The 24,054-nt window shown below is 39.9% G+C and overlaps 3 protein-coding genes across 3 annotated transcripts in view; 1 reads left to right on the top strand and 2 right to left on the bottom strand.

Annotated features, from left to right (window-relative positions):
* The window catches only part of LOC307018404 (uncharacterized protein), a gene marked incomplete at both ends in the record, with an annotated part of 37,836 nt that extends 32,076 nt beyond the window's left edge, over window positions 1-5,760 (top strand). The window contains 3 exons of the mRNA XM_079648635.1: window positions 3,877-4,027; window positions 4,313-4,975; window positions 5,596-5,760. Coding sequence (XP_079504761.1) covers window positions 3,877-4,027; window positions 4,313-4,975; window positions 5,596-5,760 — 979 coding nt within the window. The remainder of the gene's footprint in view (window positions 1-3,876; window positions 4,028-4,312; window positions 4,976-5,595) is intronic.
* A 4,400-nt stretch (window positions 5,761-10,160) lies between these two features.
* Window positions 10,161-12,473, bottom strand: LOC307017676 (olfactory receptor-like protein COR2). Its single transcript, XM_079647367.1, has one exon. It carries the CDS (start codon window positions 12,237-12,239, stop codon window positions 11,283-11,285), a length of 957 nt encoding a protein of 318 aa, XP_079503493.1. The 5' UTR covers window positions 12,240-12,473; the 3' UTR covers window positions 10,161-11,282.
* Window positions 12,474-18,483: 6,010 nt separating this feature from the next.
* Window positions 18,484-21,358, bottom strand: LOC307017679 (olfactory receptor 8I2-like). Its single transcript, XM_079647370.1, has 2 exons — window positions 20,430-21,358; window positions 18,484-19,544 (listed from the first exon to the last, which is right to left on the bottom strand). Exons 1-2 carry the CDS (start codon window positions 20,939-20,941, stop codon window positions 19,088-19,090), a joined length of 969 nt encoding a protein of 322 aa, XP_079503496.1. The 5' UTR covers window positions 20,942-21,358; the 3' UTR covers window positions 18,484-19,087.
* Window positions 21,359-24,054: the final 2,696 nt, after the last annotated feature.

The raw sequence follows: 24,054 nt of genomic DNA, 5'->3' as shown, positions 1-24,054 counted from the left end.
GATCTTCCTTTTAATCTTTGAGAAAGACCATTATAGTAAACGTTAACTGTTAAAACTGCAGAACGACGGATCGTGACCGTGCAACATGTCAAAGAGTAACATGTCAAAAGAAAGAAAGCCAATGACCATTGTTATGCACTCCAACAGTCATCTGGTTTTGTGTTGATATGATCAAATGGAAGTTTGTTTGCTATTATGTATTTCCCTTACTTTGAAACTTTGAAAATGAATAATGTAAAATAAAGTTGATTGTGTGTAAATTCCCATATAGGCCTATAGGCTACTGTTCGTTTTTAACGTTTGGTTTGGTTGGTAAAGTTGTAAAATAAAATGATCTGGTTGAGATTCCTATTTTAGAGTTTAATCTTTATTCCAACAAATTGCACACTACACTAATACATACAGTATGTTACATAACCTTGACCACATAAATAATAATAATTTGCGTTATGTATAGAAAAATATTTTGGAAACAGATTCAGATTCAGAATTTGATTCATTGCAAGGTAGGCTTTCACAAACAAGGAATCTACATTGGAGTTAGACCCTCCAGAAAAACGCGGGCTAAAATCATTGATTATGCGATAAAAATGCGGGGTTTTTATGTGATTTTATGCGGGAAAATTGCGGGAAGTTGCGAAATATGCGGGAAGCGGAAAAAAGGTGATTATTCTCCCGCACCCTGTTACTTGTCACCTTGCTATTACTGAATGAAAGGGAGCACTTTTGAAGAGTTGCTATGATAAACAAGCATACTAGAAGCTACACACACACACACACACACACACACACACACACACACACACACACACACACACACACACACACACACACACACACACACACACACACACACACACACACACACACACACACACACACACACACACACACACACACGCACCCTCCTCATTCTGTTTTCATTTACTCGTTCGTTATCTGACCAGCTTCAATCTTGTAGGCTACTCACTTCGTTTCTTGCAACCCTCGAAAGGGTTTTGGAGGTTGAAGCCTCTGTGAGCGTGAGTTGTTTGGCTTTCTTGTCCGCAGCAGAAACCATTTTTGAATGTTTGAGCGAATCGAAGTGGGTATTCACAGTCGATTTACCTTTTATGCTCCAACACACAGTTGCACGGGGTACAGAACAGTTTCCCCCCACTTTCGTGCAAGACATTGGGGTACTGCTTTGCCCGGTCTTTAGCTGAAATGTTCGTGGGTAAATGTGATGGATTCGATTTGTTCATCTTGGTGTGTGGATTCCACACCTTCACACGACGGTGTTTGCCTTCTGTGATGCGCGGGCTGATGACGTTGCGTCATCATCACTACTCGTCAAGACGAGTTAACTTTTTTATTTTTTTTCTCAACTTTGTGTGGAAAAATGCGGGGATTATGCGGCCTTTTGATAAATATGCGGACTTTAAAAAATCTGCGGCATTTTGCTGATTATGCGGGAAATTCTGCGATCGCAGAATCGCGTTTTTCTGGAGGGTCTATGGAGTACAACTCCAACTCTTCATACAGGTAGGCGGCAGTAGTTCGTATGCGTCACTCACCGTAAGGGCTTCACGGAGTGGACGCGTACGCTTCGCACGAGTTAACACGGGGCCCCGCGCGTGCGAGCAGACGGCTGGACCCTTTCGCTTGGGGGGTCTCCACGAGGCGCTAAAAATAAGCGGGTGGGCTCGTTGCACTCGGGGCGCCCGGCAGATTGCCGTGGGTAAAAAGCGGGTCTGTGGCCCTTTCCAAGTCCCGACCAGACTCACGCTGTTCAAGGCATCCACTTTGAAATACACCGTGTCCATCAGTAGGGTTTGAAGCGGACGACCACTTCCAATACGCCGCCAGGATCCCGGGTATTTGAGGCAAACGTTTGGACAATGTCAACATTCTTTCTTGCATAGGCTCCAAAGTGGGTACAGGGACACATTGGGTCCTGGGGGATTCACCCACAAAGTTTGGGGGCCGTGCTCACCCGTTGACCCCATTAACACACTTGGTAGATATAAGTCCATGTCCACTTCACATACATTACTTACATGCTGATCTCTGATATGTTAAGTGAATCAAATACACAAGACTCTGCAGAAATGTATTTAAAGTGCACATCCAAATAAAATACTGAACTGCAGAATCTCGGGTAGTTATGTATTTCAAAATCAAATCAAATCAAGTTTTATTTATATAGCACATTTATAAACGATTGTTAATATGTGGAGATTATCCTGCTGAACTAAAGTTTGGACTCCAAGCAATTAAACTAAAGAGCTTATGGTCTTTAATTAGGACATTAAAAACATTTGAAGCATACACATGTTACCTCGGCAACACGGACAATTAGGCCCGTGTTTATGATGCTTTTCTTTCCAGGTGTTTTCTTTTAACCACATAGGTAACTTAAAATTGGTCCCTTTGGTATTCTTTTGCTGTCCTGTGTACAATTTATGTTTTTAATGAAAGGGATGTTATGTCACTTTGTGTAATTAAGGTTGGTTGTTTGCACAATTATCTCCGTTATAATCAGAAAAAGCTCAGTTGCTTTTGAAAAAGGAAAAAACATGGATGTGGATAAAAGTGTGCTGACTGAACCCGACTGAGAAGAGCCACGCTGGAGGTTCAGATCTCAGGTAATATCTCCAGGCTTTTAAACAGAGTTAAATCATTGGTGTTTAGTTAAAGCTTTCTGATGCTTTGTATATTATTCATTTGCTCTTAATTTGAACCTGTGCTCAGAGGAAGTCACGTTCAAAGCGTTTATTGTATTAGTATTTGTAATCATTGTGCACTTGTTGTCTCTTGGCAGTATTAGTGTCCTGTTGTTCTGTCTGCTGAGGAGAGATGGAGCTTTTCCTGTTTGATATTTCTCCTGAAAGCCCCAGAGGTCTGTGAGAGTTTCTCTGCTTTGCATTCATTGCTGTTTTAATGCTGATCAATGTTATCTCTTAGAAAACAATGGGTTAGCTATCATGGCAGAATTACAAAGGAGTGACTGTTTGTGTATTTGTATGTCAAAGCTTGAAGGCATTCTTTCACAATGTATGATCCTAAAGTGGAATCAGGATGTTTAGTTGTTTAAATCTACATGACTTTAGAGCAGACAAAAAAAATCTTTATTTCAGATTTATTAAAAACACGACTAAATTCTGTTTACGACGTCGTCAACATTTCAGTTTTTTACGTGTGGAACTTACGTTTATGTCTCCTGCTAATCTGTTGTCCTATCCATTCTTTACAAACATTGAATTCATATGTAGAAAGCTGCAGTGATGGACATTAGTACGTTTATTTACTCAAGTAGACATACCTCAAGTTGTCTTTGAGTTCCTGCTACGTCCTATACGTTTACTTCACCACAACTCAGAGGGACATATTGTACTTTATACTCAGCCTTATTTATTCGATAACTTGAGTTACTTTAAAGATTCTGGACAATAGCACTAAAAAGGAGTCACTAATAACTGATCATGTATTGTCCAATAACTGTGTTTTAAAATGGGGCATTGTGCAGAATGAGTACTTTTACTTTTTTAGTACTTTAAATATATTTTGATTGTAATAGTTTCGTACTTTAAAGACTTTTGATTGCAGGGCTTTATATACATTGTGTTCTTAGTACTTTAACTACTAACTGAGTACTTGTTCATCAGAGACAGGGGGTTCATACCAGGCATTTGGAGCATTTTAAATGTGTATTCTTTTACTATTATAAGTGTTTTCATTGTCTTAGTGTTTTTATATTTAGTGGACCGTAACCTGTTTGTAAACCTGCATGAACGACAATGATAGAAATGCTATAAACCAGTAAATCACTAACGCCTCTCTTCCCCGTCTCCCTCCATCCCCAGAGTCTTTCCTGCCGTTGCCGACCAATCACAGGTCGGGATCTGTTAACGTCACCTGGGAGCCCGATGTCACTTTCTTCATGCAGGGCCTCGCCAGCCTCGGAGAGAAACAGATTATCCTGTTTGTGATCCTGCTTCTGGGTTACATCATCATCCTGGGAGGAAACAGCATGATCATCTTTGTGGTACAAAACTAAATCTCTTTATCTGTCAGGCTCTGTTGTTCAGTCACGCCGTTACATGTAAACGTCTGCTCTGCCTTGATCTGACATAAAGCAGTAACTAAAGGTGGAAATGGTTCAAATGGAGCTGAAACCTGTATAATAACATTTATCACAGCTTCTGGCAGGCTGATAGATGCTCAAAGATGGTACGGCACATGTGGGTTCCTGGTTACACCGTACAGTATCTCTGCCACAGTCTGACCTGAAGTCTTGGTTTTGTAAGGACTGCCATTTTTTCTCCTGCAGGCGTTGACAGATTCGAAGCTCAGCTCTCCGATGTACTTCTTCCTCTCCAACCTTTCCTTTGTGGACATCGTCTACACCACCACCACCATCCCCAACATGCTGTCCGGCCTCCTGACACAAGTTAAAACCATTTCGGTCCCTGGCTGCTTCCTGCAGATGTATTTCTTCATCCAGTTAGCCGTTACGGGCCGTGCCATCCTGACCGTCATGGCGTACGACCGCTACGTGGCCATCTGCAACCCTCTGCGCTACACGGCCATCATGACGCGACCCGTGAGGCTAATCCTCATCGCGGGAGCCTGGAGCTTCGGCGCCTTCTGCACGCTGCCGGCCTCCACTATGGGGTGGAGGCAGTCTTACTGCGGCCCGTACGTGGTGAGACACAGCTGGTGTGACCCGTCGTCCGTACGCCGGCTGGTGTGCGGCGACACGTCGGCGGATAACATCGTGTCGCTTTCCTTTGCCCTGGTGTCGCTCCTGACCACAGGAGTCCTCATCCTCACTTCCTACGTCCTGATTGGTGTTTCCATATCCAGGATGGGCGTGGCTCAGAGGCTGAAGGCTGTCGGGACGTGTGCCGCCCATCTGATCGTGGTGTCCATCTCTTACGGATCGGCCTCATTTGTATACATCTCCTACCGGGTGGGGAACTTTTCACCAGAGGTAGGTGATGACACCTCAGTGTTTCCGTTAAACATTACAAAAAAAGTAGAATTCCGTCAAATTAAAATCCGGTCATATTTTCCGGTAATATATCATTTTATTTTTATCTTTGATTTCATCTTTAACTTTATTCATCTGTAATCTGTGTGAATCTGTGTTGTTCTGTTTTTCATTCTTACCCTGTTACTGAATTTCCCCACGGAGATGAATGAAGGTTCATCTTATCTTATTTGATCTTATCTTCAAATAATTTGTCATAAGCACAATTTAAAGTGTACTAAAAGCATTCTGGAGAGACGAGTCAGCACGAGCCCGGCTCAATATCAAATAAATCCACATGCCTTTGATGACACCTTCCTTTATATAGCTTTCTTTATCACTTCTGTGTTCACAAATAACGATCCATCACCGTCTGTCGTGAAGGGAAACTATATTTTTGGCAGATTACATTTGGTTTTAAATGTTGATTTAAAGTAATCCTGGAAATAAATTCAGTTTTGTTGAATAAGAAATCCAAAATCCATAATCCATAATCCACCTGCTGCTATAGTGGGTAGAAATGGCTTATCTCCTCGTGTGATTATGTGTTTAATAAAACATGACTTCTGATGTTGTTCCAGGTGCGTATCATTGTGTCCGTGCTGTACTCCGCCCTGACTCCGTTCCTGAACCCGATGATCTACAGTCTGAGGAACAGGGAGCTGCGAGACTCCATCCGGAGGACTCTGAGCAGCTTCAGACCTGCTGCCGTGTCCCCCAGAAAGGACGTCTCCACAGTGTCCTGACAGGAAGTCTATCCAAAACAAACATGAGTAGTCCCCGAGCGAAGTAGAAATACCTCCTTCCTGAGTTCCTGCTGCTACCTATACTTTTACTTCACCACAATTCAGAGGGAAATGTTGTACTTTTTACACAGCCTAATTTATTCTATATTTTTTGTTACTTTAATGATTCAGGACAATAGCACTAAAAAGGAATCACTAATAATTGATTATGCATTGTTCAATATATGTGTTTTAAAATGGGCCATTGTGCAGAATAAGTACTTTTACTTTTAGTACTTTAAATATATTTTGATGTAAATAATTTTGTACGTCTTCTCAAGAACTGAGTACTTGTTCATCAGAGACAGGGGTTCATATTTAGTGCATGGCCAATATGATTTCTATGTTTTCTCGCCCCCAACTCGTCAACCATGCATCAAACTATGGCGCTCCATGCACCTCTCTTTGGACGCACAGTGCATCCTGTATAGCCGTTGCTAATGGAGTGGTGCTTGATTCTGGAATGAGTCGAACAACCAGGCGGAAAGTTGTCTCGAATAAAAAAAACAGTGTTTCAATAATGTTTTTTAAAATCAGTGTGTAGTAATGGCTCCTTGTCCTGTTTCATATCTCTGGGAGTTCCAATAAAGAGTCAAATCACCTCTAAACGTTTCAAATGGTGAATCTAAGTATGTAGTGCCTCTACTTTAAAGAGTCCTCTCCTGCTGATGTTCAGGTGTATATCAGTATGTAGTGTCTCTACTTTAAAGAGTCCTCTCCTGCTGATGTCCAGGTGTATATCAGTATGTAGTGTCTCTACTTTAAAGAGTCCTCTCCTGCTGATGTTCAGGTATATATCAGTATGTAGTGTCTCTACTTTAAAGAGTCCTCTCCTGGTGATGTTCAGGTGTATATCAGTATGTAGTGTCTCTACTTTAAAGAGTCCTCTCCTGCTGATGTTCAGGTGTATATCAGTATGTAGTGTCTCTACTTTAAATAGTCCTCTCCTGATGATGTTCAGTTGTATATCAGTATGTAGTGTCTCTACTTTAAAGAGTCCTCTCCTGCTGATGTTCAGTTGTATATCAGTATGTAGTGTCTCTACTTTAAAGAGTTCTCTCCTGCTGATGTTCAGGTGTATATCAGTATGTAGTGTCTCTACTTTAAAGAGTCCTCTCCTGCTGATGTTCAGGTGTATATCAGTAAGTAGTGTCTCTACTTTAAAGAGTCCTCTCCTGCTGATGTTCAGGTGTATATCAGTATGTAGTGTCTCTACTTTAAAGAGTCCTCTCCTGCTGATGTTCAGGTGTATATCAGCAGGGCCGGCCCTAGACTTTTGGGGGCCCTAAGCGAGCTTTGGCTTGGGGGCCCCCCTCACTCTAGCGTGTTCTCACTACAACACGGAACCAACTTTTGTCTTATGATGTTAGCATAAGCACACATATTGTATAAATAAGCATGTAAACACCGTGGACCTAACCTCCTCTAGGGGGGTCCTCACCTCCTCTAGGGGGGTCCGGGGGCATGTTCCCCCGGGAAGATTTTTTTTAAAATATTGAAGTTAAAAGCATGAATCTGGTGCACTTCGAGAGAAAAATTAAGAGATCTATGGATACATCTCTCAACACCCATATGAAACAGAACTGTAAACAGATTTTTCTTTATGGATATCTTACAAATCACTTAAAGGTGACCTATCATGCAAAATGCACTTTTGTACGTCTTCTCTTCATGAATATGTGTCCCCGGTGTTCCAGGGAACTCACCAAGTGTCAGAAAACACAACCCTCTCTATTTTCCTCCATACCCAAATCTCTTAAAAAGGGACTGCAACGGATCTGATACAGACTGATCCAGATTTGAACACTTCTATGACGTCACAGAAGTGGCGCTACGGCTATTGGGCCAACTCCACCAATCAGGAGGAGACAGCCACGGACATTGCCGTTCGAAAGCGCTGGAGACGCTGTAGTACATATGCCAGGCCTGTAGATGGTGCTGTTCTCACAGAATCAGCCCATGATGCAAAGACAGTGTTAAATTGAGCGAAATGAGGAATGGCTAAAATGCATGATCTGTTTGGTATTTTGAAAAATAAAAAGTATAAATATGCCTTATATAGGTATGGTCCTACAATATATTATTCAAATATAGCATGATAGGTCCACTTTAAACTGTATTCTTGTTTTGTCATATAGTATTTCATAACTGTTTTTCCTTTATTCTCTCTGGCTGTCCATCTCATAATGTTCACATAGAAACTAGCTGTCAATAGGAATATCATTCAGAAGAATTATAATTTCTTGCAAAAATCTGTCACAAAAAGAGGTTGCACATTTAAATTCAGGTGTTGTTATGGCAACGTCAGTGGCCAAACAGCCACATTTACTGCTGCAAATACGTTCAAAGATGCTGTTGACATGTAAAGCAGTGGCAACTATGCCACCATTTCAGCTGACTTTTTCTCAGAAATACTGTCACATAACATCCATATATTTCAGTGCTAGGTTGATGCTTAGCTAAGCTAACTGTGAAACACGTTAACTGACAGGACTCCGGATCAACTGTGTACTGTAAGGTAGCTTCTAGCTTCATGTCGAACAGTAAGTCAACATTTCCCAGAGAGTTTTCTTTGAAATCACCAGATAACGCTAAAAAACATTACATTTAGATTATATGACAAAGTCTGTATTTAATATACCTGGCTAGCTATAGCTACTTGCTAACGGTTTAGCTTACCCCCGCGATTCAAAGTAACGTCAACGTAGCTGTAATTTATGCTTTGCTTACATGTTCGCATAACTTGGAAGTTTACTGACATTTACATACCTTGTTTACCTGGCTCAAGTGGTGGCTCTGGGGTTGTTGTGTGAGCCACCACTTGAGAATTGTCGTATTTTTTAAGAAAATGTTTTCATATGTCCATCTTCAAAAACTCTGAGTCTGACTGACAGTTTATTTTAAACATTGTCACAGCTCACATGATAGGTACCTGTCAGCCAATAAGACAGATGTTTATTTCCATTCAACTCTCTGGTTGGTCTGGTGTCTTGCCTCTGTTGCATTCACTGAACACGGGAAATTACAATACTGCCGTCCTCTCTTGTGTCATGATGAGGTTCAGTTAAAGCACGGTTAATGTATTATATTATTGACTCAATAATATAATACATGACTTTGAGAGTAGGCAATCTAGGCATATTAACACAATTAATTAAACATACTTATCACGGTGACGATGTACTGAGATTTTTGTATCTTTTAAATTAAAAAAATTAAAAAATGTAATTTTTTATTTTTTTTGCTAGGGGGCCCCTTAGTGGCTGCGGGGCCCTAAGCGGCCGCTTATGTCGCTTAATGGGTCGGGCCGGCTCTGTATATCAGTATGTAGTGTCTCTACTTTAAAGAGTCCTCTCCTGCTGATGTTCAGGTGTATATCAGTATGTAGTGTCTCTACTTTAAAGAGTCCTCTCCTGCTGATGTTCAGGTGTATATCAGTATGTAGTGTCTCTACTTTAAAGAGTCCTCTCCTGCTGATGTTCAGGTGTATATCAGTATGTAGTGCCTCTACTTTAAAGAGTCCTCTCCTGCTGATGTTCAGGTGTATATCAGTATGTAGTGTCTCCACTTTAAAGAGTCCTCTCCTGCTCATGTTCAGGTGTATATCAGTATGTAGTGTCTCTACTTTAAAGAGTCCTCTCCTGCTGATGTTCAGGTGTATATCAGTATGTAGTGTCTCTACTTTAAAGAGTCCTCTCCTGCTGATGTCCAGGTGTATATCAGTATGTAGTGTCTCTACTTTAAAGAGTCCTCTCCTGCTGATGTTCAGGTGCATATCAGTATGTAGTGTCTCTACTTTAAAGAGTCCTCTCCTGCTGATGTTCAGGTGTATATCAGTATGTAGTGTCTCTACTTTAAAGAGTCCTCTCCTGCTGATGTTCAGGTGTATATCAGTATGTAGTGTCTCTACTTTAAAGAGTCCTCTCCTGCTGATGTTCAGGTGTATATCAGTATGTAGTGTCTCTACTTTAAAGAGTCCTCTCCTGCTGATGTTCAGGTGTATATCAGTATGTAGTGTCTCTACTTTAAAGAGTGCTCTCCTGCTGATGTTCAGGTGTATATCAGTATGTAGTGTCTCTACTTTAAAGAGTCCTCTCCTGCTGATGTTCAGGTGTATATCAGTATGTAGTGTCTCTACTTTAAAGAGTCCTCTCCTGCTGATGTTCAGGTGTATATCAGTATGTAGTGTCTCTACTTTAAAGAGTCCTCTCCTGCTGATGTTCAGGTGTATATCAGTATGTAGTGTAGTGTAGCAGAATAGGGCCTCTTTAAGCATCACTTCCAGCCTGTGAGACTGATGGCTATATACAAAATAATTGACATATTTGAACCACTCTTTATTCAAACAAAAGTATGCAACAAAACGAAATACAGTATAATAAATCTCCCATCTGAATATAAAGTTACAACATTCCTTAAAAAGCTTACATTGGAAATGTAAAATACATTAAACTGAGGATTTACAGTATTTAATAATAGTGAAAAATATCTTAATTTGTCTAGCAAGAAGAGAAAATGTATATAAGTAATGCAATTAATTAATTTGCAAATTATTCATTTACTCAAAGGTACAGTGTCCTTGGATGTCATGAAAGGCGTCCTTAAATAAAATGTATTATTATTATTATTATTATTATTATTTATTAGTCCAGCAGCGGGAAATGTATAACGTTACTGCAAAAGTGACATAGCAGGTTAAAGGGCAAGCAATGATAAGTAGTTATTGCAGTTAAATATAGAGAAAGATCACACATTGGAGATAAAAGTAAGTACCCATCTATGGCTGAAAAATGAGTGGCAGCATTTAAATATGTAAGTGTACATATTAAGGTTTGAGATACTTTAAAAAATGTATTGCACATATAAATCACTAGTCATTGCAAAGTAAAACTGCCCAAACAAGTGGATATATTGCACATTACAGGTTGAACATGTTCTAAATTTGAATTATTCTCAGAAAAATGTACCCATTTACCCAAAAATCAGTTTGTCCTGAAAGTTTGACTTTTTTCTAAAAATGCAAAATAAAAAAGTTAAATTCATCAAAGAAAATCTTTTTATTGTTAATGTTGTGGATGAATGAGCATCGATCTCAGGGCACTGGACTCCTATAAGGAGGTGTTTGAACATTCATCAGTTATTTATGAAAGCTTTTTACATCCTTAACTCTGATGAAAAAGAGTGGCAGCATTTCAATATGTAAGTGTCCATGTTAAGGTTTGAGATACTTAAAAAATGATGTATTGCACATAAACATAAGTATGGTTATTGCACAGTACAGGTTGAAGACGTTCTGAATTAGAATTTCAAACCGATTTCTAATTTATTCCAAAAATCTGTTTGTTCTTTAAACTTTTTCTGAAAATGCAAAATTAAAGGTTTAATTCATCAACTCAAATCTTTACATGTTTAATGTTGTGGATGAATGAGCATCGATCTCAGGGTACTTTACTCGTATAAGGAGGTGTTTGAACATTCATCAGTTATTTATGAAAGCTTTTCCCATCCTTAACTCTGTTCCTGTGAAACACGCTGAAGATCTTCAGTCGGAGCTCTTTGCACTGCAGCCCGTAGATGACGGGGTTCATGAGGGGAGGGATGACGAAGAACAAGATGGACGCCACCTTCCCGCTGTCCGCCCACTCCGGCCGCCGGTGGATGATCATGGGCGTGAAGGACATGGTCAACATGATGACGTACACGGCCAGGTGAGTGCCGCAGGTCTGAAGCGCCTTGCTGTTCAGCGTCTTGTTCTTCCCCGTCAGACACACGAGAGCGATCCTCAGGTAGGTGAGTGTGACGCTGCACATGGAGGATCCCAGGACCAGCACCGCGCTGCCCAGCCCGTAGATGTGGTTGTAGAGCAGGCTCTCGCAGGACAGCTTGAACAAGGAGGCGTTGTCGCAGAACGGGTTGACGATAACCCGCCGGCAGCGAGACAGACGGATGCTCAGCCCCATCAGGATGGCCACGGAGATGAATGCCGCGAGCCAGGCACCCGCCGACAGCCTCACGACCATCCGGAGCGTCATGATGGTGGCGTAGCGTAGAGGGTTGCAGATGGCCACGTAGCGATCAAACGCCATGACCATGAGAACGGAGTGGGAGGTGCCCGCGTGGAAGTGGGAGGCGAAGGCTTGGACCACGCAGTCGATGTAGCTAATGGATCGCTCTGAGATGGGAGTGAAAGCATCACTTAGGAGGCGTGGGATGATGGTGGAGACCCCGAACGCATCGTTAATGCTCATGTTGCAGAACAGCAGGTACATGGGCTGGTGCAGGCTGCGCTCCATGCTGATCAGAACCACCAGCCCGATGTTGGACACCATGATGAAGATGTAGATGAGGAGGAGGATGATGAAGGCCGGCATGGAGGACTGAGGCGTGACCTTTAACCCCTCAAACAGTATAATGTCCAGGTCCCCAGTTTGGTTCTCCATCCTGCAGACGGAGAAACCTGCAGAGAGACGGGTTATTAATAATGGTGCAGTTTCAACCTAAAACAGAGCAAAATGAGTCATCAGGAATATTTCAGAATAAAAAACATTATTTATTTACGTTTTGAAATTGTAAATGTAATATAGAAATGGAGTAAGTCGATGTTTTTATACCGCAAAATAAAACATTGTTTTACTTTTTTAAATGTTAACTAGCAAATGTAATGAACAGTTTAAAACATTTCTTTTTTTCATTTTTAATGAATGAAATTTAGCAAATAAAGTTAAGAAATTTGGAACAGTGTATTATTAATTTTCATTTTTAAAATGATATCTTTCTTTATAATTGTATATAATCTTGAACAGTAATATGAACAATTAACATATATTTTTAGCATTTTTGAAAGCTACTTATGCATTAATAATATTATATATAATATTCAACAGTAATATTAACAATAAACATATTTATATTCATATAAACAACAATATTTGCTACATCCGTGCTCTCATCCAGCTGCAGAGCGAAATATTCAGTAGCTCTCACTTGCTCCAAAAGCTGAGCAGATACTCAGTTTCACTCTCAGTAGAGGCTGCTCGATTCTGATTGGCTTGAAGGGCGGTCGTGTGATTTAAAAAAATATATATATATTAATAAATAAAAAATATTAAAAGATTGGCATCAAAGGACACATAGATTGATAGATATAAAGTTATTAATAACATCTAAAAAAAATTGTGTAACTTAAAAAAAAAAAAATCCTCTTTCCCTCAAACTTTGCGTGGCGCCCCCTGGCGGCCCCCCGGGGGGTCGGGGCCCCCACTTTGAAAAACACTGTATTAGGTAATTACACTTATACACTTACGTATGTCCATATTTATATGTTTTATTTTACAATTATACAACGATAAACTACCTGAAAGTTCATATTTAATCTCAACAATTCCACTTAAATGTTGAAATACAAAATACCAACAAATATTCACATTTTTCTTACTTTGAGTTCAGACGCTTAACTTCTCTTGAAATATTTGTTTCATTCAAAGAGAAAGAATGAGTATAAAATAAGATTAACTTTATTAATCCCAAATTGGGTCAATGGGCCATGTTTTCGTTTCATACGTTGAACATTGCAAACTTGAATAAATCTTTTAAATTATATATTTGTGTCCAACTTTCATTTGTTCATCGTTCTTAATGTGATGGATAGTAGCTTTGATACAGTAGCTGCCCATACCTTCAGACAGCCTAAAAGTAAAAACACAAGTTGTTTATTCACAGCCCGAAAGCACCATCGAGATGACTGGATCATCTGTGACAAGCTCTGATCAACTCCGATTAAATTGTGATATCAATTCTGTAGCTATTCTCCAGCGAGCAAGTTTTTTGATGAAATACCTGAATCCCTCTCATCACAACAAGACTCTACTCTGGGCAGGAACAACAATTACATCCATGAGAATAACCTTGATGCGTAGGAATGAAACACACAAAGTATCTTCCGTGGCTAAGATGTGAGCGTCCTTAACAACGGTCAATAAATCCTTGACAGCGGTCTGTCTGTTCTGGATTAACAACGTGTCACGTGTTCTGAATTGACCAATCAGAATCGAGTATTCAACTAAGCCATGTAATAAAACAAGGCATTGCACATAGTTAGAAATAACAAAAGAGTAGAAAATTAACAATTATACAATATAAACATCTTAGAATAGAAGATATAACAGAACTAAAAGAGTGAAATATGAAAGTTGACCATATCTGTAGATTATTTGATAAATAAAACACTGTTAACGGGCTAAGCGAACACAATATAAAAATATAATATTATTCACATTAAGTGTGCAAGAATGGCTTATTATATTAAATATCAATGTAAAACAGTGATAAGTTATAAGTCCAGTTAACAAAGAGAAGCTGGACTTCCTCTCTGAACACTCTGTCAGCTGTATAGCTCTGTAAACTTTAAATCAGAAAACCAATGTATTTCACTCTAACCGGCCGTCACACTGACACCACGTTTACAACAAAATACAAATATTAAAATCAAAGAAGATCATAAAGTGTCTTGCATGTCTCACATTTCTCCACTGTAAAGCCGGATGTCAACATTGTTAACATACTTTTTATATTGTTTATATTTGAAATACTATTTTATTTTTATTGTATTTTTTACTGTTAATTGTTGACTCCACTTTTTAAGTATTTGTATTTTACTTTAATGTTGAACACACTGCTCCTGTAACAAAATCATTTCTCAAGTTGGGATTAATAAAGTATATTTCTGTATATTAAGAAGGATTTTCATTTGATTTGATTTTCAAAAATGTTTAATCTGGAGAAAACTAGTATCTGTTAGTTTGCAGGAAACATAAACCTAGAAACATCTTCAATATTAGCCTGAGAATATTTGGAAGCTGAAACCCTTTAGCTTTTGAACACAGGTCATACCTAAAATCTCTCAAAACTCACTTTTTCACTCTAGCTTTCAAACTCTGATCAACAAACCCCCCCCCCCCCCCTTTTTTTTTCTCCACAATTGGATTATGTTTTTTTGTTTCGTTTGTTTTGTTTCTGTTCTGATTATATGGCAAGCTCTAAAGCACAATACAAATCCCATGTATTATTATTATTATTATTATTATTATTATTATTATTATTATTATTATTATTATTATTATTATTATTATTATTATTATACCAGCTAGAAATGGCTAAAACCGCATCTTTTGAGATTTGAAATTACTTTAATTTTAATTAAGTTTTTGCAGTAACCTCATTTGTTTTTTTCACTCGCTAGTTCGTTATTACATTTTAAATCTCTTACCCACTGAACTTCAAATTCTTTAACTCTGCTGCATTATTATCACCAAGTCACAGATGGTGTTTAAACAAATCACAACAAACCAGATAACAGTTTTAAAAAGTGATTTTCTGCAGACAGAAAAATATTTAGATTTTACATATTTTCCATCAAGTTAGAAATCACAATGCTAAACATCTGCAGTTTCAACAAAAGCATTTAAACAGTGAAGACATCAGTGTGTGTGTGTGTGTGTGTGTGTGTGTGTGTGTGTGTGTGTGTGTGTGTGTGTGTGTGTGTGTGTGTGTGTGTGTGTGTGTGTGTGTGTGTGTGTGTGTGTGTGTGTGTGTGTGTGTGTGTGTGTGTGGGGGTGTGTGTGTGTGTGTGTGTGTGTGTCAGGCTTACCGCTGCTGTCGTGAACCTTCTCCTGACAGACCGCTGTTGGGCTGACACTCAGCTTTTATAAGCCGAGGGACCAGACGGAACGCTGGTTCACTTCTTACCGGGCTAGATCTCCATGGTAACTGATGCTGAACGGCAAACAGGTTTGGTAGCAGGCTAAGAGATCAAGTCAGTGCTTATTGGGTGTAATAACATTACTTTTGTCGGTAACGGAGTAGTGTAACACGTTACTTTTATAATTCAGTAATCACACTACAGTTACTAACATTGCCCCTACACACGTTACTTTGTTACTAATGTATCTTTTATTTAATTATCTGAGTCAACTTCTTGAGCCGTATCTGGCCGTGCAACACTCACAGTGTCACATACTGTATGCAGAAGTATTATTTTAAGCAACACATGAAGTTGAGAAAACACTGGAGTCAAATGTAATGAAAGTCAGATGGTGTCTTAGACGGGGCAGTGATATCATAAACCTGTTCATGTACGCATTCAAACACTTGTTCTGTTACCAGCTGTATTCACCTTGCAGGTGCAGCTATGTGGCTTTTACCCTCGTTTATCTGTTTAAGTCATGGATGTTTAAAGTTGAACTTCTTCATATTTATCTAACGTGATAGTTTACTTTTAATTCAGGAAGTATGACGCTGCGCTGTCAGTACGTTACTCCATGTTTTGTGATTTGTCAAATGTTGCTAACCTCTCATCTTTCACATGAACGCGCTCTCAGCTGGACGGAGAAACCCTGGGTTGAAATACCGAGTTGATAACCAGCGCCGTAGGACCGCTTAGCGTGATCGCGTTTGTTTTGGGTTAGTTAAGATAACTCAAACATATCCAGGGTCTGTTGAACCGGCTTCGTCGTACAGGGCACAGGTGTCACCCTGGAGACGGTTGCCTTCAACTCGGCATGTTGTCAGTGTTTCTGTCAGCGTCTGATGAGGAGGAGGGGCAACACGATGCATTTAACTGATTATTTGATCTCTGTACAATAAACGACATGCTAACCAACATGTAGCTCAGATCAGAGACGTCACGGTTTTACATAAGTAGAAGTCAATACCAAAATAAGTGGGATCCTCGATTGCAATTTTGTAGAAAAATAAAACAACAATCCCATTTATTTCAACATAAACTCCTTCATTGCCCTTTCCATACATTTGACAACATCATGGTTACATTAGATGACTGAGGAGCCTGTGAATATTTGTTATTGTTAAATACTAGATTTAACGATGAAAGTCCTCCAACTCATACGACCAAACAGGTCGTTTGTTCAAGCGCTTAGTTCGACCAATAATCACGTTTTAAAGTTTTCGACCTCTAGTGCTCCCGTTTGTCACACTCCTGGGTTTATGTCACGGTTTGAGTGTCTGTCTGGTTATGGGTTTTGTAAGTCTGTTCATTCGGTGTTTTGTCTTCCTCCTTGTGTTTTGTCTGGTCCTCCTCCCTGTCGTTAGTTTCCCTGGTGTGTCTGATTGTCTCATTGTGTTCACCTGTTGCCCTTGTGTTTCTCCCTCCCCTGCCTAGCTGTGTCTCGTCCTGTATTTACCCCTCTCTGTATTTAGTCTTGTCTTCCCCTGTGTGCCTTGTCGGTTCACTGTTTTTCCTGTCCACGTTGGTCACGGTCTTTTTTGGTATTGTATCTTCCTCGTGTCACCTATGTGTCTCATGCCATGTTATTTATGTTCATCAGCTTTTTTTTATTAAAGCCCGCTTTTGTTTTGAAACCCACTTCCCTTTTATTCTGCATCTGGGTCCTACCTTTTGCTGAAACTTAACAGAATGAACCACCAACTATGGACCCATCGGATCTTTTTCTAGACATAGATCTGTTCGATCTAGAGTACACTCTTTGGTGTCTTCATGCCGAGTGGAGTAGAACATTGGCTGGAAGGGACAAAGAGGTTGTCCTCAAAAAAGCACAAATGGTTGAGGAGCTCGTTGCCTGAGTTCCTCAGACTGCCAGTCTCCATTCTCTGACCCTTTCTTGGGATCCCGCATGGCGTTTGGAGGTCCACGGAGCCTCCAAACGACCTCTAATAAACGCAAGGCCAGGAGGCCAGCCCGTGCTCCAGTACCGGCCCACACAGCCATGGTTCCGTGTTCCATTACCGGCCCACACAGCCATGGTTCCGGTTCCAGTACCGGTCCACACAGCCATGGTCGCGGCTTCAGTTCCGGCCCCAGCAGCCATGTTTCCGGCTCCAGTACCGGCCCACATATTTGCTAAATGTGCCTCTGAACCTATACAAGTGCATGTTTCAGGCCTATCGATTAACAACAGGAGGGGTCACAGACATAACGTCCGGTTTTGGATAGTCTGCCGTGGGTCCATTCCATTTCAAAGAGCTGGTTGACGCTCTGCGTAACCTTGTGGCACTGCCACTCCAACATCCAATCACAGAGCTTGAGGACTAATCACGGGGTTTGTAAAGCAAGGCGGATGTTATAGTCCCAAACGATAGCTGGGGATTCTGGGTAGTGTAGTGTCTTCAGAAACTCTGTAGTGTCTAAACTCCGAAAAACTATTTGTTTCTCCGAATTGAAGGTTAAAAACACAAAAGCATTGTACACAATTTAAACCAATCAATATTGTGTAATTAACAAGAATAAACTGATGTTTTTTAGTGGATTAGTAATGCAGACATCACTGTGTCATCATTTGACAGTGAGGGGAATATATCCGGTTTTATTATGAAAACTTCGAGACCAGAAATATTGTTTTCACCCCGTGAGGGTTTACGCTAACTTTACATGAGGCTGCCGCATATATACGTTCTCCTGGCGAGACCTAAAATCATCTTCGTAATATCTATCAAACTATAAATCTTACACATCCACTGGACGTAGATTATAAAGTACAATATACACTTCTCTCTAGAAATCGAATCAAAATCATTTTAATGGCCAAACTATTGCACAATCTAGGAGGGTTATTTGTGAATTAAAGAATCTCCGGAGCGTTTGCAAGCAACGGGAGCATGTTGTTTCTTACACGACCACTAGAGGTGCTACACTTTAAAACGTGACTGGGTCGTTTTTTGTAGGAGGACAGGCTGCTATATTCATAATAAATAAAGACAGACAACATGTATAAAGTATAAATATTGACTCTTTTATTATACACATTACCCTTTCTTTCTCTGAACAATTTATAGTGAAGACACACAATGTAATACTTTAAGTTATCATATATCTACCATCTTATGGAAACCAGACAGCAAAGAAGCTATTAAACAACATCTTTCAGGACTTTGAAGATCAATGTGTGTCTTTGGTTTCATCTTATCCTTAAATAAAATACAGGCTTCTGTCTGCACGGGGTAACAGAAAGAAGTCTGAGTATCAAATAGGTTCTCGAGATAATTTATACATCTTATAAACGAGATCAGCGACACAGTACTCATACTATATATTTCTAGAAAAAACCCTGAATATCATTTAAAACGTTTAAACAGTCAGGAATGTTTCAAATGTAAGAGACGGCCATCTTTATGTTCTGCACACTGTGACTAACAAAGTGGGAGACGAGACGCAAAATGTACCCAAAATTGTGTCTAAATAAACGTGAGAATGTCCAAAACATTAGATAACAGGACATTTTCAATTGTATTTCTTCACCATTTAATTCCTATTGGTTCATTTCTGATCGTCACAATTCTTTCCCTTCACTTTCCCAGGGGTTTTCCTTTTGAATATGATGATAATCTTTTCTCGAACTGCTTTGATTTGCAGTCCGTAGATAATAGCGTTCATAGCCGGAGAGACCACGTGGAGCAAGATGGACGCCAGCTTCCTGTGATCCGATAGGTGAGGGAAGCGGTGCAGGATGATGATGATGCAGCCTGAAAACAGCAGGATGGCGTACGCGGCCAGGTGAGTGGCGCAGGTCTGCAGCGCCTTGCTGTTCAGAGCCTGGTTCTTACTGCGCAGACACACCATGGCGATCCTCAGGTAGGTGAGCGTGACGCTGCACAGGGACGAGGCCATTATGAGCATGGCGGTGCCGAGGCCGTAGACGTGGTTGATGAGAACGTTCTCGCAGGACAGCTTGAACAAGGAGGCGTTGTCACAGAACGGGTTGAGGATAACCCTCCTGCAAGGCAAGGCAAGTTTATTTATAAAGCACTTTTCAACCCAAGGCAATCCGGTACCACTTTACATTAAGACTACCCTCATAAATAATTCATAAAGGGTTTATAATTAGGTTATGAATTAGGTTGTAAACACTTTATTAATCATTAAGAACCATTTATAAACCAGTTCTAACATAGTTTTCCTACATCAACACAGGCTCACTATTTGGCAAGATGACTAAGCCTTATATTGGCTACTTAGCGAGAATCAACTCAGTGAGCAACAGATACCAAGGATGCTGGCTGATGAAGGAGACGAAGTAAGCTAAGTAGCCAATATGAGGCTTAGCAGTACAGATACATGTGGGCTCACTATTTGGCAAGCAACCGGTCAACTGGTTATCTCATGTCTTATAAAAGCTTATTAATGATTTGAAAAGTGTTCACAACCTAATTAATAAAATAATTACAAACTATTCGTAAACCATTCATAAGGGTAGACTTATTGTAAAGTGGTACGGGCAATGCTTTACAAAAATGAAATACATTAAGAGCATTAAACACCTTAGAAACATTAAAAAGCAAAGATAATAAAACATGAATAAAAGTTACAGTGCCGTTTAAGATGTGAATAGTTCAATTAAAAGCAGCAGCAAAAAGAAGAGTCTTCAGCCTGGATTTAAAAGCAGTCAGAGTTGCAGCGGACCGGCAGGTTTCTGGGAGTTTGTTCCAGATATTTGACAATATCACAAACCAAATTCTCACATTTCTCTATCTAGTCTTTCCGTGAGTTATTTTGACAGTTTTCTAAGCTTTTTATATTCCTTTCATTCATTTTGAATCCCCAGACAACACATGTCTCCTGGTTTACTGTTACACAAACCCATCTTTGATCATTGAACCACCTGCAGCGAGACAGACGCACACTGAGGCCGATGAGGATCCCCACCAGCAGGAAGGAGATCGACCACGCCCACACGGACAGACCCAGCACCATCCTGTGGGTCATGATGGCTGCGTAGCGCAGAGGGTTGCAGATGGCCACGTAGCGATCGAACGCCATGATGATCAGCACGGTGTGAGCGATGCATGCATGGAAGTGAGCACAGAAGGCCTGGAGGACGCACTCATCGTAGGACATGAAGCGCTGAGACATGGGGATGAAGACGTCACTCAGGATCCTCGGGATGATGGTGGAGGCCCCGAACACATCGTTAATACTCATGTTGCAGAACAGCAGGTACATGGGCTGGTGCAGGCTGCGGTCCATGCTGATCAGAACCACCAGCCCGATGTTGGACACCATGATGAAGATGTAGATGAGGAGGAGGAGGATGAAGGCCGGGACGGAGGACTGAGGCGTGACCTTTAAGCCCTCCACAATTAGAACATCCAAATCTAAAGTTTGGTTCTCCATTCTGCGGGGGGAGGATCCTGCAGAGAGAACAGTTACTGTGATGCGCAGTGCAAAGTTAAATACACTTTACAAACAAAGGAAACTACAGGAGTGTAAAGGATCTTCGGTACCACTTTACAATAAGACTATCCTTATAAAAGGTTTACAAATAGTTTGTCATTCATTAATAAGCTTTTATAAGACATGAGATAAACAGGGCAACTCTGACCGGTTGCTTGCCAAATAGTGAACCCACATTTATCTGTACTGCTAAGCCTTATTATAAATGGTAGTAACTCATTAATACATGGGAATGTGTTTTACACTTTACAAGGCTGTTGGCAACTATAAATGTTAGTAACTCATACATAAATGGTCATAAGAGATGCCAAGAAACATCAAGATGGAGGGGGGGAGATTCAACTCAGTGAGCAACAGATACCAAGGATGCTGGCTGATGAAGAAGACGAAGTAAGCTAGGTAGCCAATATAAGGCTTAGCAGTACAGGTAAATGTGGGCTCACTATTTGGCAAGATGACCGCCTTATATTGGCTACTTAACTGACTTCGTCTTCTTCAGCTGCCAGCATCCTTGGTATCTGTTGCTCACTGAGTTGAGTCATCTTGCCAAATAGTGAGCCTGTGTTGATGTACGGAAACTATGTTAGAACTGGTTTGTAAATGGTTCTTAATGATTAATAAAGTGTTTACAACCTAATTAAAAACCTAATTATACACCTTTTATGGATCCTTTATAATATTGTAAAGTGGTAAAGGTTCTTCTAAATATGCTGCATGTTTTGTAACTGAAGGCCGAACTCACAGTTAAAGTCCTTTGCGAACACTAAACCTACAACAATTAGAAAAAAAAGTAAATATTTAATTTCCAAAATGAAGCTCAAACTCTGATCATACAAAAGAGCATTTTGCTGCTTATGTGACATTTGCAAGTATTTAAGTGAAGAGACATTTGGTGCAAAATGTCCCCTTTAATATGAGCCTCTTTGCAAAGTCATACCAATTCGCAAAGATCAGCGCTAACAGTTATGGTGAAATATTTAGCATCTTCCGTGAGTTGTGGTCACTCAAAGCATTTTATCCGAGGGGTGTCGCCCAGACTTTCCACTGGCAATGACTGCGTTGAAATCTCTTTCTTAAATTGTGTGCGGAAAAGATTATTTTAAAATTGAATTTCCAAGATTAAAGATATTTATGAGGGATTTCAGATATGTACCGACATGATCATCAAGATGATTATATTTCACATCATTAATCAGAGTAGAAGTACACAGTTGAACATTGAAATACTCAAGTACTTCTGAATTGTACTATACAGTATATGAGTAAATGTACTTAGTTACTTTACACCTTTGAAAGAAGACATATCAATAATTACATGTTTATATCAATTAATATGTTTCCAAGCGACCATTGAGCAATTTTCTAGAATGGAAGCTAGTTTGAACGGCATTATTAATACGTCAGCTTAGAGTTATAACAAATCAACATAAAAAGTAATATACATTTGTCCTTTAATTTGAATAGAAGTCAAAGGTAGAAGAGAAGAATTGTTATTAAGTTCCAGGTATGTACACTGAAGATTTCCATTAGTCAGAAACAGAAATAAAGAACTTATTAAGAACTCAAGAGAAGTGAGTTCTAGATACCTGGACACGTTTTACTATTGACTTCTATACAAACTCAATTACAGATATCTATGATTCATTTTGGACATTTAATAACTCCACCTTTAGACAATAAACAACAGATAGAAACAGATCATAAAACATCCTGAAAATGTTAGGGCTAGAGTTCGAAACGAAGAGACTTAACAAAGGTATATTAGCTAATTCAATAAACGCCCTACTAAATAAAATAAGTCATAAAGTAAATCTGATATTTTTGAGATAGTTACATTTTTGCGTGTACTAACTAATAAAGTTATTTTAAAGCTCAAGCCTTGCAGTGAAGCTATTAGAGATTAGAGATGTGATAGAGTAAGTAAACAGGGGAAAGTTTGATGAAAGTGTGAGAGTGTGTGAGGCTCACCTCTGACCGGGACCTCCTCCAGCCTGACGGAGGTGAACTGTACATACTCTTTATAATCTGACGGAGACTGGGACTCCAGCCAGGAGAGTGTGCTGGCGTCCCAGTGCCCTACAGGCAACCCCCAGGGCCTTTCACTAAGTCATTAACTTGTTTTGGTTTCAACTTTTTCAAACTCCTCAGAACTTTCATGCAACCTTTATTTTTCACTTGGAAATACATTGAGGTAAAGTCCAAAAACAACAACATGATTTCCTAGCCACCAACAAACACCAATAATAAACCAAACAATAAATAAAGCAGTTAAAATCTATGGCCAATGGATAAACCGTCACAAGCCTGGAATTCAAATAGAACATTTTTCCAATCTGATAAACAGCATGTGTGAAAGACACCATTGTCCAAGACTGATAAGAAGTTCCCCACAAGTGGCCTACTACAATTGATAGACATGGTTGTTCTTTAAAATAAAGTTTATCCCATTATATTCTTGTCATTTCAGTCACTTTACCTTCTTCTTTACCCCAAATAACAACACACTTACTTCCTGATTCGAGAGAAAGTGGGATTACCTTTCTCAATATCTTAGCAAAATACAGGAGAATTCACATATTTCAAGTTGAGTTCAAAATGAAAGTCGAGTTGAAATGTTGGTGTGGTGCGAGTAATGAGGGCCAGGGTGCCGTTGCCCACCCCCCTACGTTGTGCCCCTGGTGTAGTATGGTGTCACAAGTTTGAAGATGAGTGTGGTCCGAGAGAGGGCGACAGAATTACTGAGGCAGGAACTTGGGAAACCGTTTTTTTTACAGCACTGTCCAAAATGTGAGTTATCAGTATAAAAGTTTAAAAAATAAGTTTGAGAAACTTTCATACTATGTTTATTAGCTATGATATAGAGAAAAGTGTCAGAGACCCATTTCCTGGAAGAGAGACGGGGCAGAGGGGATGCTCCGGTTTTGGGACAAAATTAACACGGGATCACTCCGGTCATTGTACGTAGGCCTACTTCGTCTCTCTGGAATATTAACATCAGATTGAATACAACATCGACCCAATTTCTCCGGTCAATTACGGGAGAGTTTTGAAAG

Source organism: Notothenia rossii (genome assembly GCF_949606895.1).
Source record: "Notothenia rossii genome assembly, chromosome: 9".
NCBI classification, from domain to species: domain Eukaryota; kingdom Metazoa; phylum Chordata; class Actinopteri; order Perciformes; family Nototheniidae; genus Notothenia; species Notothenia rossii.
This window is presented reverse-complemented; position numbering and strand designations above follow the sequence as displayed.